The following is a 16,237-nucleotide window of genomic DNA, read 5'->3' on the forward strand; positions in this document are numbered from 1 at the left end:
GGACCTCGACCAATGTTTGAAGGGGTGTCTTGTGTGTGCACAATTTCAGCCAACCTCCCTCACACACAAAAGAGGGGGATGACACTGCCTTGGTCAGATTTACAAGTCGATTTTATCGGGCCCGTGATTCGCTCCTCTTGAGGGGGAACAAGTACATGTTGACTGTGACATTCTTGTTCACTAAATGGGTGGAATGTCTCCCGGCCCCAAACTGCAAGGCAGAAACAGCAACTGCCCTGATGATCAACCACATCTTATCGCGTTTTGGACTACCCCAAAGTATTGAGTCAGACAGAGGTAGCCACTTCACTAGCGAAGTGATGACAAAATTGTAGACAGAATCTCAGTCGCCTACAAAATCCGTATCCCCAAAGGCAGTTTGGCAGAAGGGGAAGATAAGTGGGTCCACATCAACCAGCTGAAGTGTTGCCATCGTAGGCACACTCTGCAGCAACTAGAGGATTCATCTGGAAACCCAGATGGGGACAGTCCAGATCCCTAGAAATTCCAACTATAAAACTATTCCATCAGTGATAATTAATAATAATTGCAAACAGAAAAGATTGTCATTATATGTCAAATATATGTGTCTGCCCCACTACATGAATAGTCGTGGGGAAATCTCTACAAATATGCTCCGTTTTGTCATCCTAGAATTTGAAACCATGGATCCTAAGCACCAAGGAGGACAACTGGGGGACCGGAAGGAAAAACCCAAGGGGTCCGGGGTATCACTCCATACGCTCATCCGGAACCGGCGAGGAGAACCGGTCGATCCACCACTGACGGGAGAAGCATACACATTTTTCCACTTGGACCGAAAGGAAAACTGGACATCCCAATCTCCCGACTTCCTCTTGATGGGCAGTCAAAAGTCAAGTCACGAGGGGGGGCTTGTGTGATGTTTTAACCCACTAGGCTCTGCCCTGCAACATCACTGTGTACTGGTGGCACCAGAATCAGCAAAATGGGCGTGAAAAGCCCTGTGTGCGCCAAAACCTATGAAAATTGCGCTTTGATACCGGAAAAGATGGCTGCCAAATCTACTTTGCCTGTTGTCAGTAGTGGAAAGGAGACCTCGCTGCTGAAACTTGTTACGGGGCTGCCCACCAAGTAAAAAATGGAAACTACATGAAAGGCAGTGCTATAATGAAAGAAACCCGGAAATTGCTCTTATATCCCTTTTTCTTGGTTCCTGAAAATACAAAATACCGGTCCAAAACATCACAAAACATCCAATATCTTTGCTCAGTGTTACCCGCCACTTCATTTAAGGAATCAATATGAAAACGCAATGTCAGGAGAAGCGGAATCTATCATCAAAATATCCAGTAAAAAGTGTGCTTAACTATGAAAATCTGTCAAAATATGGCCGCAAGTACCAGCGCCCGCCTGTACGACAGCTGTCATTAGTTGCATCAGGAGCTTAAACTTGTGCAATTGAAATCAAACGTCTGGAAATTGAGTGACCTGTTATCAAATGTAATATAGGTTGCAACTATTTAATCTCCATGGTTAAGAGACTGGAATCAGATTTCTAGTTGAAAACTAAGAAATTGACAGTACGTTTAAGCTGAACTCAAAATAACCAAACCAGTTCCCCCCAGCTTTCCCCAACAAAACGCATCTCCCCTGCTTCCCACCAAGGCCAGGAAGTTGCACCTTTGTGAGAATTAAATCAGGGGAGGAGATTTTGCGCTGCTGCACCAGAATGGGACAATGGACCGTCCGGGGCTGAAAGGATATGCAGATTATAAAGTGTCAAAGTGGCCTCTTCCAGGAGGTAGAGGGCGAAGATTGCTCTTGAGCTGTAAGATGGAGATGGAGGCGGGGACAGTCAGTCACTTGTGGATTCACAAGCACAGAAAGCATATTTTTGAAAAAGACTGATAAAGGCCTGTGTGAATTTGTAAAACGTATAGGATAAATAGCATTGTTAATGTGATTTATTTGTGCACATTTTAAGGAGGACCCAGAACTATGTGCGATGTTCTGAGAAGGCGCAGTGAAAATTCTGGTTTTGTAGCGATTGTATTTATGTCACAAACATGAAACTTCATACGATTATGCCCATATACAATGTGCACATATGTACCAATTTTTGGACAAATCAGATAGTTTCCCGGACAAAAAGTGTGAACATTTGTCAAATCTGGACCCAAGATGTCACCACAACGAGGCTTGGAAGAGGGTTTGCTCCACAAAATATGTGATCTAGATATGCCATTGTTATAAAGTTCATAAAATTGTAAATATGTATTATATGAAAAGTAGATTTTATGTACAAAAGGCAAAGGGGAGGATTTTTTGCCTGATAAAACTGCATCATCATGATGACACTCCGTTTTCTCCTCCAATCAAGGGAGAGAGCAGACTTTAGCCAATATACTAAGTAGGGGGGGGGGCGCATAGGATAATTCGGCATACCCACCCCTTTCTCAAACACATAAATAGAGACAGCTGAGGACTTAGGAGGACACACATTCACCCACCAACCAATTGCTGGCGGAGCACTTTGCAAGAGAACTATCCATATTCCAGACTCCAGAAACTTGGCAAGCAGAAAGGCCCATTTCCAGAGCATAGCTGAACCACTTTCAGCTGGGCCTAACTTCCAGAACCCATCCCTCAACTTAAAGGGGAAACCAAAGAAGCAGCCAGGCTATGATTCAACTGCTTGTCTGCCAAAGAATTATCTTCATAACCAGAAGGGCAGATTAAACCCTGTCTGGTGCCGTGCTGTGCTGTGCAGACCAGAGAACCATTGCAGATCCAGTCCAGTCGTGCTGTGCAGTGCAGACCAGAGCGCCTTACTGTCCAGTCCTGCCGTGCGGTGTCCAGAGTGCCTTGCTGATCGCTGAACCAGACCAGTCCTGTGTGCCCAGAAGTCCGTCCCAGAAAGTATCCCTGACCAGAACCAGAATCCCCGACGGTTCCATTCAAAACATTGGTAGTGAGTATCCATAGTATAGGATTGTCACTAGCCTATGTATGGTCCATAGTCATCCATATCCAAATCAAATCCATCTTATATCCTGAACTGTATTGTTAGAAATTCTTTTGGTCCTGCCAGAACCCGCTCTCTTATCCATCCTATAGTCCTTCTGTAATAATATTTTTAAATCATCTTTGCGCTGATATATTTTATCTGAAAAAGGCAAGCATCTCGGCATGCAAAAACCATTCAGACGTGTCCTGGTATGTCCAGCCCTAGTGTAAAGAAAACCTTGTTTGTATTTTTAAAAGCGCAGCTTGGTTTTATAATTTGCCTCTATTTAAAAAAACGACCTCTGCAAAAAACGTCCTTAACTTCTTCATATTTTATGCTAGAATAAGTGTCTACTTGTAGCTAACATCCTATGCTTTCTAAAGAACCCACAACTTCTTAAATTCTTTCCGCCATCGCGCTTACTGTGCATGGAAAAGTTTGGCGCCAATTTTTTTGTTTTGGCAAAAATCTATAACGTGTAAAATAGCTTTTCATTGCACCCAACCTCAAAATTAGGTTTTCAACTTGCTTATTACTCTCAAATCCTTGCTAGTAAATAGATAAAGCAGCTCCCATTAGAATTTCAACAATTTCAGTGAACTAAACCATTTTCAGTGTTTTACCCATTCCATTCAAAGCCAACTTCAAAACCATTTTTGCCAGTTTGCCAATCATTCCCGTTTCTCTTTTGTGTCTGCTGGAGGGAAATTGGGATCAATATCATGTATTGACTTCTGCATTCCTGAAACCTGTTTTCTCTCCTTCTATCTCTTTATATTGCATATTGGGAGGATTGAGGAGTGTGCAGGGGGAAAGAGTAACCACATTGCTATCGATTTAAACAAACCCACAAAAGTATTATTGCTGTGTTGCATTATTTCTGCTCCTTATTACTCCTTATGATTAAAGTGATTGTTTAGTGTGACATCACCCTATTGGTGATTATTGTATCCCCCTTAAAAATAGTGTGATATATTGTGCAATACATAAATAAATATTTTAACTTTGCAAACCAGCCCGATTCCTGGTTCAGTGTGACCGGGGGGGATTCAAAGAGGGGTGATATATAAGTGGTACATCGTTCAGAAATAAATTAACTTATAGACACAAATAAATAAGGATTTCAGTTGTGCATTCCACGCTAGGCATTGACTTCGGTGAAGTGCCGGATTGAAATCACTTACATCATATCTGAGCAAGGTAGAGAATAACCCTCAGCAGACCCCAGGAAAAAGTTCTGCGCCACTTCTATGAGACCAAAAACACAGCTGGGACAAAGGTACCTATCGCCTCCATGTTGATGGATGTAAGCTACAGGCACGGCCACCCACCCGCACGCACGCATCTGCCACCATACACCACCCTAAAATACAATGCAAAACACCTCTGCCAATAGAATGCAGCCCAATCCCACAACAAAATTGTGGTCTAGCTGGACATGAGTCTTCTGCTCGCTCACACTCTCCCAACTACCTCACAGCACCCATCCACATGCAACTCGACATGGGTAGCTAACACGGGGTTGGCCACCTCCACCAATGTTCATATTGGCCAAACTGCACACATCCATTAGAAAGTTCTCTGACAAATTTCCCACACCTTGGACTTCAGTTCCTTGAGGGCGTTCAACTACAGCGCTTTTAGGCCATAACAATGGAAAAAGGCACTATACAAATGACAAATTACACCATAATGATTCAGTATCCAAGTTGAACTAAAGCAAAATATCTACATCAGCAGTGCATTTTCAATTTAACCTTATGGATTTTACAGCACTGTAATTTAATTCATAGATCGTCTTTATTAGCATAATTTAAACCATTGAGTCTAATAATGGACACATACACTCACGCTGTTTTTGCGTTTTTAACAGATTTGTTATCAAACTTAAGTTAGGTCCTACCTCATTTTTCCTGATAATTACATCTGCACACAAAATGAATCAACGTATCAACAAATATTGACTACCTTATAATGCAAAATGATAATAACTAGACAAGATACTAAATCTTAACATGTTTATTACTTGGCAAATTATGCACATTCCTACTTTACAAAAAGGGAGGATTACCAGTTCATAGTCAAAATTTGGAAAGAGAACAATGACACAGTGAAGTTAAGTTAAACCTTGAAAAGTAACTAGCATTAAATAGCCCCCGTCTGTTGTGGGTACATCAAGGCATAGAGAAAGGACAATTGTGGGAAGGAGAGGTTGGGAATCTCATGTGAATAACTGATGGCAGCTGTTCATGTACGCAACACAGAACACGACTATTCTGCATAAGAAGACTCATTCATGTAAAAGAAAAACAGCCACCAATAGTTCAGAATACCAAAAAAGCACATTATTAAAGAATTTATATTTACAACAGTGTAAAAGAAAATTCAATCATAGTACATTTTCTACACAAAATTAAAATAAAATATCTCAGCCGTTATCACAGAAACAATATCAAGTGGGAATATTTCATTCCACTTGCTGAGGGAGCGTACAGCGTTCTAACATTCTGGAACTGTAGGGGTTTCAGTGGATCTCAGTTTGTTTATGCCACTCACTACGGTCAGAAATGCAAAACAATTAAAATGGACGTGGTCCGATGCTGTTTCACAGATGGGAATTTCACCCGTCACAGTCTGTAAAGGGGGCAACGCCTCCATCTTGCAGACATTTCGCGGAAGGCCTGCTATTTGGTCTGTAGAGTTCGGTGCCTCACGCTGTGGATCTTCAAAGAACCAGAATTCTGGAAAATCTTGTCTGAAGGTCTTCTAATAATCCTGCAGGTGTTAAATAAATGGCATCAGCGCATGCAACACAATTCTAAAAGTAGGTAGATCTCAGACTAGAAGCACAACTCAAAGGATTGTTTGAAGAAAATAAAGATGTGACTAAGACCTAACTTAATCACAAGTTTCCCCTACTGGAGAGTCTGCCTCTTGCTCAGATTGAGGTTCTACCATGTTTCACTTTTTTTACCCCGACTTGGGTCCATACATTATAAAAATCCCAATCAACGATATTTTGTACCTGAGCCGAACCTATCAGCAATCCCTAAGTTTGTGATGTCAGAACTTAAGAGCATGTGCACATTGAGATATACTGCTAGCAAGTGTTCAATCGGACAATCGCTGTGTTTGAAACGAGGCAAAGATTTGTGCAATGAGTATCATTCGTACTGGTAGTTTCCCACTTTTGGGAGACGTAGTCAGTTGGATAAAGCATTCTATGGGGTTTGCTACAAACATCTGAACTTTTACAATACTACAAGCTATACTGATAAAGGCTGTCTAGTCAGTCTGAACCCAGACCACTCTGATGTATATATTTGCATCTTACTGGCACCATGATGTTTGAAACAAAAAGACGTAACCCACCAGCCAAAAGGAAATTAAGATGGCATTTTGGTAAAAACATCTAAAAAGATATTGAGATGAAAAAAAGGAAAGGACCAAAGATTAAGCTAACAGCATTGCAGCATAGGACCAACTAGTCAAACAGCTCAGCAGCAAAGTAAAGGATCCAACAGATCAAACAACACGATTTAAATGTTTTGCTTTTGCCCATTATGGATTTAGCCTTTGAATTTTGGGGTTAAATCCAATTTGCCCTGTGGATAATCTAAACGGGCACGGTTGCCTAGATGGTCTGGAGAGTTGCCCAGAGCAATGCCAGCGGTTATGATGAATTCTAAACCTTCCAGCCATCACCTCTTGTTTTGCTATAGTAAGCCTGAGTGGGACGGTTATGCCAGACGTGGGTCCCGTGCCCGCTGGGCCTAGAGACCAAGGATACTACTCACTGATGAGGCCCAACGAGGCCAAAACATGTCTGGGGATGCGTGTTGTCTGGTGCAGAAGGTATGTGACCAATCACTTTGAGCTTAATTGCCCCTCTTGCTGTGGGACCATGCCTGATTCGCAGGTCTTTCCCCCTTCTTTAATGGTTTGGCAAGCAAAGAGCGATGGTCTGGAGGGTTGCCCAGAGCGATGCCAGTGGTTAAGATTAATTAGTACCCGGTGAGAGTCGAGCAGAACTCAACATGCATTCTGATTGGCTCTCGCCGGGTCGTTACCCGGCCGAGAATCCTTGGATTCTTGGCCGGGGATTCCAGCCACCTTGTCCTCGGCGGCGCGGCGTGGCAGCCCATCAGCCAATGAAGAGGCTCGAAGCGGGGCCATCTCCGCTCCGAGCCTCCCCATGGCTGAGAGGCTGTCTTCTTTTCCCAGCGCGTCTGCTCCCGATGGGCACCATGGAAAGGGAAAACGGACTCCATTTTCCATTTCCCAGCAGCAATTTTTTTTTGTTTTGTTTTTTTCCTCCCGAAATGCTGCAGCGTTTTGGGACTAAAGAAATGCTTTTAGTGCCCCGGTCACGCAGTTCTTGCGGGCACCAATATCTATATGCCCCTCGCAGTGGGGGCATTACCTGAGTTGGTAATGCCCCTGCCGCCAGGGGCATATTGCTTTATTCTAAACCTTCCAGCCATCACCTCTTGTTTTGCTGCAGTTCGCTATTCGACATGAAAATTCATTAGTTTATTATGAATTATTATTCAGATTTGAATTAACCTCCAGTTAGCTGCTCACCAAAACTTGGCCTATATCAGGCATACTATGGCCTATAATAGGCAATGTGTATTCCCCATTAAGAAAAAGCCCCAACACTGATGATGTTTTTAGATTTTATGAGGTGTAGCAGATTGCAGCAGACATTTAGACGTTTAACACACCTGTATTGCTATCTTGAAATTGTTTCTGGACTATTATAAAGTGTGCAATTGAGATACAGTGAGTTATTCCTTTACATTAATGTCTCATATTTCACTATGCCTTCTCTTTCCTGCTCATTAACTTAATCCCACATTCGTTCATTGTATTTTTTCTTTGCATATTCCCTTTTGACATTTATTATACCTGTATCATAAAAATATAATATCTTGGATTTTTGAGCATATCTTAAAATGGTAACTAGGATACACTTGCAAACATGTACAAGCGTGTCATGCAAATAAATACTTTCTACGAGTACAAAAATACAGCTAAAATCACACTTACCGCTCTGGGTTTTTTGTTTAACTTGAGATCAATTCTGTCATGTAAAACAAAAATACATGGATTATTAATTTTCTTACGATTGCCATTAACCCGCCCCCCTCCCCCCAACCCCCCTAGATATAGAGCTTAGCAAAACAATCGACGCTTGCAGTTTTAACAAAATGCAAATACGTCTTTGGGCATCCTCTAAAATGAAAATGTTAGCAACAGGACTTCACATACATAAAGCTACAAATCAAATTAAAATTCAACATTTGGGCGGAGGTGTTAGTTCAGGCATGCAGCAAGTAGACCAGTCTATGAAAGAAAGTGGAGCGCGTTTTGCATTATAAGAGAGCAGAATTGCTCTCCTTATAGGACTGTCTGAAAAAAAAACGAAATACATTGTATGCAAGCTTAACCAAGCTGAATGGTCTGGTTTCCAGGTCCACAGAGGGCAAATGCTTGCAGTAACCAGAGATTAATTGAATGTAATGGCTATGGAAAGTCTAAGAAACAGTGTATTCCCCTGTAACTCAGAGTCTTCGCTGAGGTATATCACATAAAGAAAGGCCAATTCCTAATAAATAACACAACGGAGAAAAATGCTATGCGTGTGCGTGTGGATTTTATTTGCTCGCGCAGTTGAAAGAAGCCACTTTTTATTTTAAAAATGCATTTTAAAAAACAGATCGATGGAACTAAAAAACAGAAAATCTAGGTTCCAACAAACTGATTGTAAGAAGGGCTAGGCCATTACCTCATACTGCACCAGGGAGCTAATTCCCTAAACTGGTTTAGGGCACGCTTATGAAGTGGTAATGTAAGTGGGTCAGATCCTGCTTACTCGTGGAAATGAACGCTGTTAGAGTGCTATGATACAAGAACAAGTTATTTTTGTGTACTCCTGTCCTCTCAACCTGCCTCCATCCATTTAGCATAAATCTGAAAACTTGTCCCATTAGCAGGATTTCTGAATTCTTCACATGTACCCATGAAGCTTAGATGAACATAGGCCCAACTGTCACGGCACAAGTACCTGCTGTGTACGATTCCAAAGCTGGTCTGCCATTGACCAGTGGAAAATGGACTGTGATAAGATGTATGGGGGTGTCTGTTGTCATCTGGGAAGTGAACAACTAAGGAATATACGCATCATATAAAGGACCTTGTTCTCTACCATCAGCATCATGAAGACTGCTCCCCCACTCTAAACTGTGTTTAAGGTCATTCATCATGCTACAGTGGCACAAAATATTAACAACTATTTGTCAAGTAGGAGGACCCCGATTTTACAATTGCACGATTCCGGTCGTTCTTTTTAAGGGGTCTTAGATACCAATGATCCCTGCGGTATACCTCCATAATGCATAAGCCAGGATGCAGCTGGGACATACGGAGAACATTATCAAGCAAGCGGGACAGTATACACAAATGGAATCCCGTTACAGATCTCATCTCTTTATATAACCAGAGGATGGGTATATGCAAGCTCCACACTTGCCGAACTGTCTGCATGAAAGCTATGGATTAAAACCACCATGTCTCTCATGTGAAAAACTGGGCCTGGCGAAAGGGGCCTGTCATTAGGTGCACCGCCATTTCAAGGGAGAATAACATTTTCTTAATGCGATGACAGGTCTATACAAGTTGTGGCATTGGCACCATTGGAAAGTAGGTGAGCCAATGTGGCTGCATGCTGACTCAGACAGTTTAAGCCCTTGGGCCCGGATAGATGGTCTCCTGGGCCATCCGCCATCTTCCCTCACCACTCGTCTCCTCTACCATCTGGGGAAGGACGCTTCCCGCCAAGTCTCTCTGCCCTGTAAATGTTAGGAAAGGCCATCAACGTCCCAGCTGAAGCCACCCCAACTCTGCTCTCAGCGTGGCGTCCCCCCAACCTTCGCCCTGGCCACATCGCCTTGTCTCTAAGCTCTTGGTGAAGGCTGTTGCTTCACTCCGGGCCATCACCTCGGCTTAGCAGTGCACCATTGGCTGTGAAAGCCCCACGCCACAGATACGGATGCTTCATTGAGGATATTTCTTTCAGGTGTTTCAGAGAGAGGCAAACACTTCGGCTTGTACCGCTGCAAAGGACTCTGCTGCAATTGAGCGCATGGGGTCCAAATGGGTGAAGATGGTGGTGTCCTAGAACCACGCGCCACACACGTGGCCAAAGTCCTATGTCATAAGTAAAGGAGTCCAGAAGTCAGATTATCTGCTGTGGAATCAGCCAGGTCATGAGGTGTGTTCCCGACCGTGTTACACTCGGCTGCTGCTTATTTGTTTCAGGAAGAGGCATAAAGTGTCTGTTTTATCATTTAATGACAAGAGGAAAAGACCTTTCCTTTTGTAAGCACTCTTCTTAAGCTTTTGTGAAATATAGAGAATGGGCTTTGTTGAATTGTTCGCACTAAGCATAAGAGTGCATCTTTGAGTAGTATTAAATAAATGTTCCTTTTATATACTTTTTACTGACAAGTAGCAAATTCCCTGAGTGAATGGTGATACTTTCTAGGTAGTAGCAATCGTAAAAAATTGCTATTTTAACAGTGATTTAATATATGCAGTTATCATGTAAAGATTTAAGGACTTCTTCCTTTATAGATGAGCCAGATTTCATAAAATGCAATAAACATACAACTGCATGCAAGGCAAGCGTGTTTCGTGTGCACAGAAATCCCTTCAATGTTGGTAATACATACCTATAGTGATAAACACACGCACACACAATAGACAAGTCTGATTTGTTTCCAAATTATTAAATGAAAGGTTACCTCTGGGGCGCATTTCTTTCTTTTTAAACGTGCCCTAAACTACTAAGCATACCTACAATTAAACAAATATGCTACCAGTTAGAAACAGGCACACACGTTGTCTACACACTAAGAACACTGCACAAATACGGATTAAAAAATCAAACTTACTCAAAGTCATAATCAAACATGCCAGACGGGCTGAGGGGCAGCACAGGAAAGGAAGAAAGCAACAGACATTAATATAGTAATTGGCTTAATGAATTAGCTGCAGCGGCAGACACGTGAGAATGCTTCAAGACAAAGGGGAATGCAAGATGCAGTCATTATTGAAGCAGGAGACAAAAGCATGGAAGAAACACAGGCCCAAGAGTTGCACGTCAGACTTGCGATATGATCATTTTCGCAACTCCCTGGAAATGAGCACAATCTGATGATTTCTTTTTTGGTGTCACTGTTTAGTGAGGGAGTTCCACCCTGCTTACCCTTTCCTCACACTTGTCTCCTACGTTCTCCTTCCTTCCCCATCACACTTTCCTACCAATCATACAAGGAAAGACGGTATGGACATTTGTGAAGATAGGGCCGTCAAACTGGGTTTCTCGAATGTGTATTAGAATTTTTGACTGCCAACAGTCCCAAAAGCAACATTACTTTCTCTCATACTCTCTGCTAAAGAAGTAATCAACTTGTAAATGAGAAACGTATGATATTATTCCCTTTTCTAAATATTTTTAAGTTGATGCAAGCGTTGGAATAAGCTTTAAAAAGGGCAGAGCAGGAACAGTTTGCTATATTTTTCAAGCACTCCTCTGGAGACCGCCATCTCCTGTGTACCAAGTCCAAGTCTTTTGGTGTCCAGCCAGGAAGACCCCAAACTAGCACACTTACTCCAGACCTTTGGTGTTCTTTCAATTTAATCTAGTAATAACAGTTTCATTTGGAGTGCCAATTCATTAAAGCGAAGATTGTCTTGATTAAACAGTTTTGCTCTGCACAGCTGCGAAAAGTGGCTTACTCCAAAGCTTGTAATTTTAGCAAAATAGCACTTATGGTAAAATATCCCCAAAACGTTGATCAACTAAATATATATGTTTGACTAACAAAGTAGAATGTATTAAGCGTTTTATGGACAGTAAAATGTTTCCCCTTATGCTCAGACAAACAACGAAATTTAACATATGAACGATACAAAGTTGAAAAATACAAGCCCCGATTTTTTAACAGCTGCCAACAAGTCCGTCAAGGCTGTCAACCCAATAGATGGTGTGGAGGCTGGCGACCCGGATAGATGTATGAACAATGTGAATTACTTGCCTCACTTTCCGTATGGTGTGGAAGCTGGCTACCCCAATAGATGTATGAAACATGTGAATTACCTGCCTCACTTTCCATACAGTGTGGAGGCTGGCCACCCCAATAGATGTATGAACAAGCTGGCCACCACAATAGATGCATGAACAATGTGAATTACCTGCCTCACTTTCCATACAGTGTGGAAGCTGGCTACCCCATTAGATGTATGAACCATGTGAATTTCCTGCCTCACTTTCCCTACAGTGTGGAAGCTGGCTACCCCATTAGATGTATGAACCATGTGAATTACCTGCCTCACTTTCCGTACAGTGTGGAAGCTGGCTACCCCAATAGATGTATGAACCATGTGAATTACCTGCCTCACTTTCGTACAGTGTGGAAGCTGGCTACCCCAATAGATGTATGAACAATGTGAATTACCTGCCTCACTTTCCGTAGTGTGTGGAAGCTGGCTACCCCATTAGATGTATGAACCATGTGAATTACCTGCCTCACTTTCCGTAGGGGGTGGAAGCTGGCTACCCCATTAGATGTATGAACCATGTGAATTACCTGCCTCACTTTCCGTACAGTGTGGAAGCTGGCTACCCCATTAGATGTATGAACCATGTGAATTACCTGCCTCACTTTCCGTAGGGTGTGGAAGCTGGCTACCCCATTAGATGTATGAACCATGTGAATTACCTGCCTCACTTTCTGTACAGTGTGGAAGCTGGCTACCCCAATAGATGTATGAAACATACATTTCTTGCCTCACTTTCCGTACGGTGTGGAGGTAAATATGTATTTCTACATTCAGCATCACTCACCACTAACACTTAGTACATTTTACAAGTAAACGGTACAGAAAAAGCTGCACGCTTTCAGTTAAAAAATACTTTACTATCATGCCTGAAAAAAGTATGTTAAAGGAAAAAAATGTTTTAGATTCTCAGAAGCTTCAGTCTGTATCAAAACACAAAGTGACCTTTTTATTGGGGGAAACGGAAAGTGGTAAGGGGGTAGGGAATATGTTTAAAGTAAAGGTTCACTGTGGTGCCATCTTGAGGAGCCTACAGCTGCTGCTATGATATCCCAGAAACAGTGTCTTCTGGACACAATCAAGCTTGCAGAATTGATGAGGTATGGTATAGCATGGTTTATTTATAAAGCGCCTATACACAGGCAAGTGTTTCAAAAGCATTCAAGGAGGATGGGAAAATGGGGAAAAACAAGTCACTCAGAGCCCTTTAAATTCTGAGACGATAAAAGTCTGCACAGGCAGAGTAAGTGCGTAAAATACGTCTAACAATTTGAGATACAGCAAATAGACCTTACGCCGATTCTGCAATTTGACCAGTGCAATTAAGGGGGTAAAGACTAGGGAGAAACAGACAAACGATCTCCAGGCACGGTGCGTACGGATCGTGCAACTACACAGTCAGTCACAGGGAGGGCGGGGGAGGTCCAAGTGCACCCAGTTGGTGGAGACTTGGGTAAGTGCAGAGATGGCCACTCTCTTGGGTTATTTCTCAAGTGGAGAGAGCGTGGGGGCTGAGGGGTTGGAGTTGTGGGCCCTGAGGCAAGTGCAAAAGAGGACTGGCGGGTTGCCAGGCACCTGTGAGATTCTGAGGTACACCAGGCGGCCAGTCAGCAAGCTGTAAGGAAGAGGAGGGAGAGGTAAAGAGCAGAAAACTAGGTTAGCAGGGTAGAGGGAGGGAGAAGGAAGAGGAGAAGAGGAAGGTCTTGAGGAGTTTTGGGAACTTAAGAAGATCAGGCTCAAGACGGAGGGCGTAGGGAGGCTGTTCCACAGGGAGGCAACCTGTTGATAAGAATTCAAGATCAGAAGCTTTACAATAGGATTTTGCGGTAGCAACCAGAGTCTGATGCATACACAACCTGGCCAGTGCAGGGATGGGATTTAGGGGGTGGGGCACGTTTCACGTGGCCAACTCCTAGCAAATTCACTTGTATGCACTGCACTTACAGTAGCAGAAATGGGACATGCAAAATGAATGTCAAAACAGGAAACTCCACAAGGATCATGACTTGTACCTATTGTACACCTGTTTCCATCTCTTATGTGAGACCTGGTGCTAAATCTGAAAAGTCAGCCAAAGTGCTACCATGTGCCGAAGCTATGCTGAGTAAGGAGTGGTGATTTGTAATAGAGAGGAGCAGATGAAGTAAGAATTCTGTAATGATTAAAGGGGAGTACACCTTCTTAATCGTTCCTCCCTAAAACCAACTTATTGGAACAAATCATGAAGAAAAGAAGGATAATGCAGCGGTTCAGGTCAGTCCAAGCAAATATTACATTTCAATAAATCCTATGAAAGTTCTAGGGGTTCCACCCTCAAATAAAAGAAGACAGTTATTGGTGACAGAAAATAGTCTGCTATCAAAGATTTGCATTCTTGTGATGGGAATGCACAAAATGTGATCACAACAATCACATGAGAAGAAAGGCATGGCTAAAGGCCTCTAAATAAGAAGATCAACACAAGGTCCTTGGCCTCTTGTTCAACATTATGGACCTCGTCTTTCTGTCCACAAGGTCTTCCAGCAATGCAAGGCTGGAGCCATCACAACAAAGCCTATAGAGATAATCTTGAAGCATTGCCCTTCTCAGTGAAGGCCAATACCTTAATCAGACATGTCTCATTGATACAATATAACTACTTTCATTAAAAAAACTGAAAAGATCCGTAAAAATGTCAACCAACAAAAGCGATCCACTAAGGTATTTCATGAAATTCTAGAAGTAATACTGAGAAGGAACGCAGTCTAGGCATGCCACACCATCGTTAAGTACACAAACCATGAAAGAGATCTTCTATAGCTACTGTCAACAGAGGACTGATATCACTCGGCATATCGGTGTGTCGAACCAAGAATGTTACAGGGTTCCTCTTCCTCAGGCTCCTCGCTCATATTTTCCATTCAAAAGAACTTTCCCTTTGGTAAAAACCTAAAACTATCAAGACATTGATGGCTTCATCAGAGTGGACAATCATACACACCAAAAGGATACATATTTTCCTCAACTAGGTAATGTTAAAGTCATCATAGAGAGCATATCCCATTTCCATGGCCAAAAGACACCATTTACACTGTTGCTTCATGAAGCCATGCGACAAAATGTTTTTCACATTCACATGGGTAAACAGTGAAATGGAACATTCTGAAAAGCAAAATCCTGCTGAAGGATCCAAAAAAGAAGTTGTAGTTTCAATCCAAAGAGCCGTAGATAGGCCGGGTTCTTCTCCAAGTAGGTAGGCATTAGCAAGAGAACTTCTTTGTTAGTGGTGTCTCCTTCTAGACACCAACCCCAGAAATACTATTAATGATACACTTGCAAGGGTGAATTGTGGCACTCGATAAACAGTATTTTATCGGTTAGCACTGGCACAAAAAAAAGATCCGCTGGAAGATGTGTGGGTTATCAGCAACGACTCTGAAAACAGAAAGCAAATACTAATGCTTATAGAAAATAAAATCTACTGTGGCAGCAATGCTAACGTCCAAGCTAGACATGCTTGTGCAGAGCCATAAACACTATCTGAACACCAGTGGTATGAGAATTAAACCCCAGCTACTCTAGAAAAGGAGCTCCTTGCATATTATAATTACAGAAACATCCAGAATGGAATCAAAAATTAATAGTAGCAATAGAGGATTCTAAATCCAACATAGGTAACTGAGCACTGGATTAAACGTAACTCAAGTTCGTCAATGTAGCTCTGCATCAAGATCTTGAAGGATTTCCTCAGCTAACTTTGAATGAGTCCTCAGAAAAGAAAGACGAAAAGAAATCTGAAATTAAAGGAATGTTAGACTTTATGGTGTACCACATTGACTGATCTAAACACATGTTCAGTTTAGAACCAGAAGTAGTAGTTCACAAACACTTGGCAGGAGTCATAAAAAAACCACAAATATGGTTTTAAAAGTAAAAACGTACAATGCAAGGACATCATTGGTTCAGAAAAGCTTTGCTAACAAGGTTGAATTCATATTTTAGGAAGGCTAAAAAGGAAGGGTTTGGAAATGCCATATACGCACTAATAAACAACACAACAGATTCCCCCCGAGTTCACCTTTGATGCCACTGTAACACAAAGCAGGTGGTGAAGCAATAAAACGGAGGAAATCACGAAAGAGA

General features: G+C 42.2%; 1 protein-coding gene across 3 annotated transcripts in view; it reads right to left on the bottom strand.

Annotated features, from left to right (window-relative positions):
* Positions 1–4,993: 4,993 nt before the first annotated feature.
* Positions 4,994–16,237, bottom strand: part of MEAF6 (MYST/Esa1 associated factor 6) — a 218,955-nt gene continuing 207,711 nt past the window's right edge. The window contains exons 6-9 of one of the 3 annotated variants that reach the window (XR_011279573.1): positions 10,948–10,977; positions 10,798–10,849; positions 8,042–8,075; positions 4,994–5,764 (exon numbers count right to left, since the gene is read on the bottom strand). Coding sequence is in view for 2 of the 3 variants with exons in the window: in XM_069622646.1 (XP_069478747.1) it covers positions 5,756–5,764; positions 8,042–8,075; positions 10,948–10,977 (73 nt within the window). In the remaining variant the exon portion in view is untranslated. The remainder of the gene's footprint in view (positions 5,765–8,041; positions 8,076–10,797; positions 10,850–10,947; positions 10,978–16,237) is intronic. The other 2 variants (XM_069622646.1, XM_069622647.1) reach the window with 2 other exon arrangements.

This window comes from Ambystoma mexicanum, chromosome 11, assembly GCF_040938575.1.
Source record: "Ambystoma mexicanum isolate Mex_15411 chromosome 11, UKY_AmexF1_1, whole genome shotgun sequence".
Taxonomy (NCBI): domain Eukaryota; kingdom Metazoa; phylum Chordata; class Amphibia; order Caudata; family Ambystomatidae; genus Ambystoma; species Ambystoma mexicanum.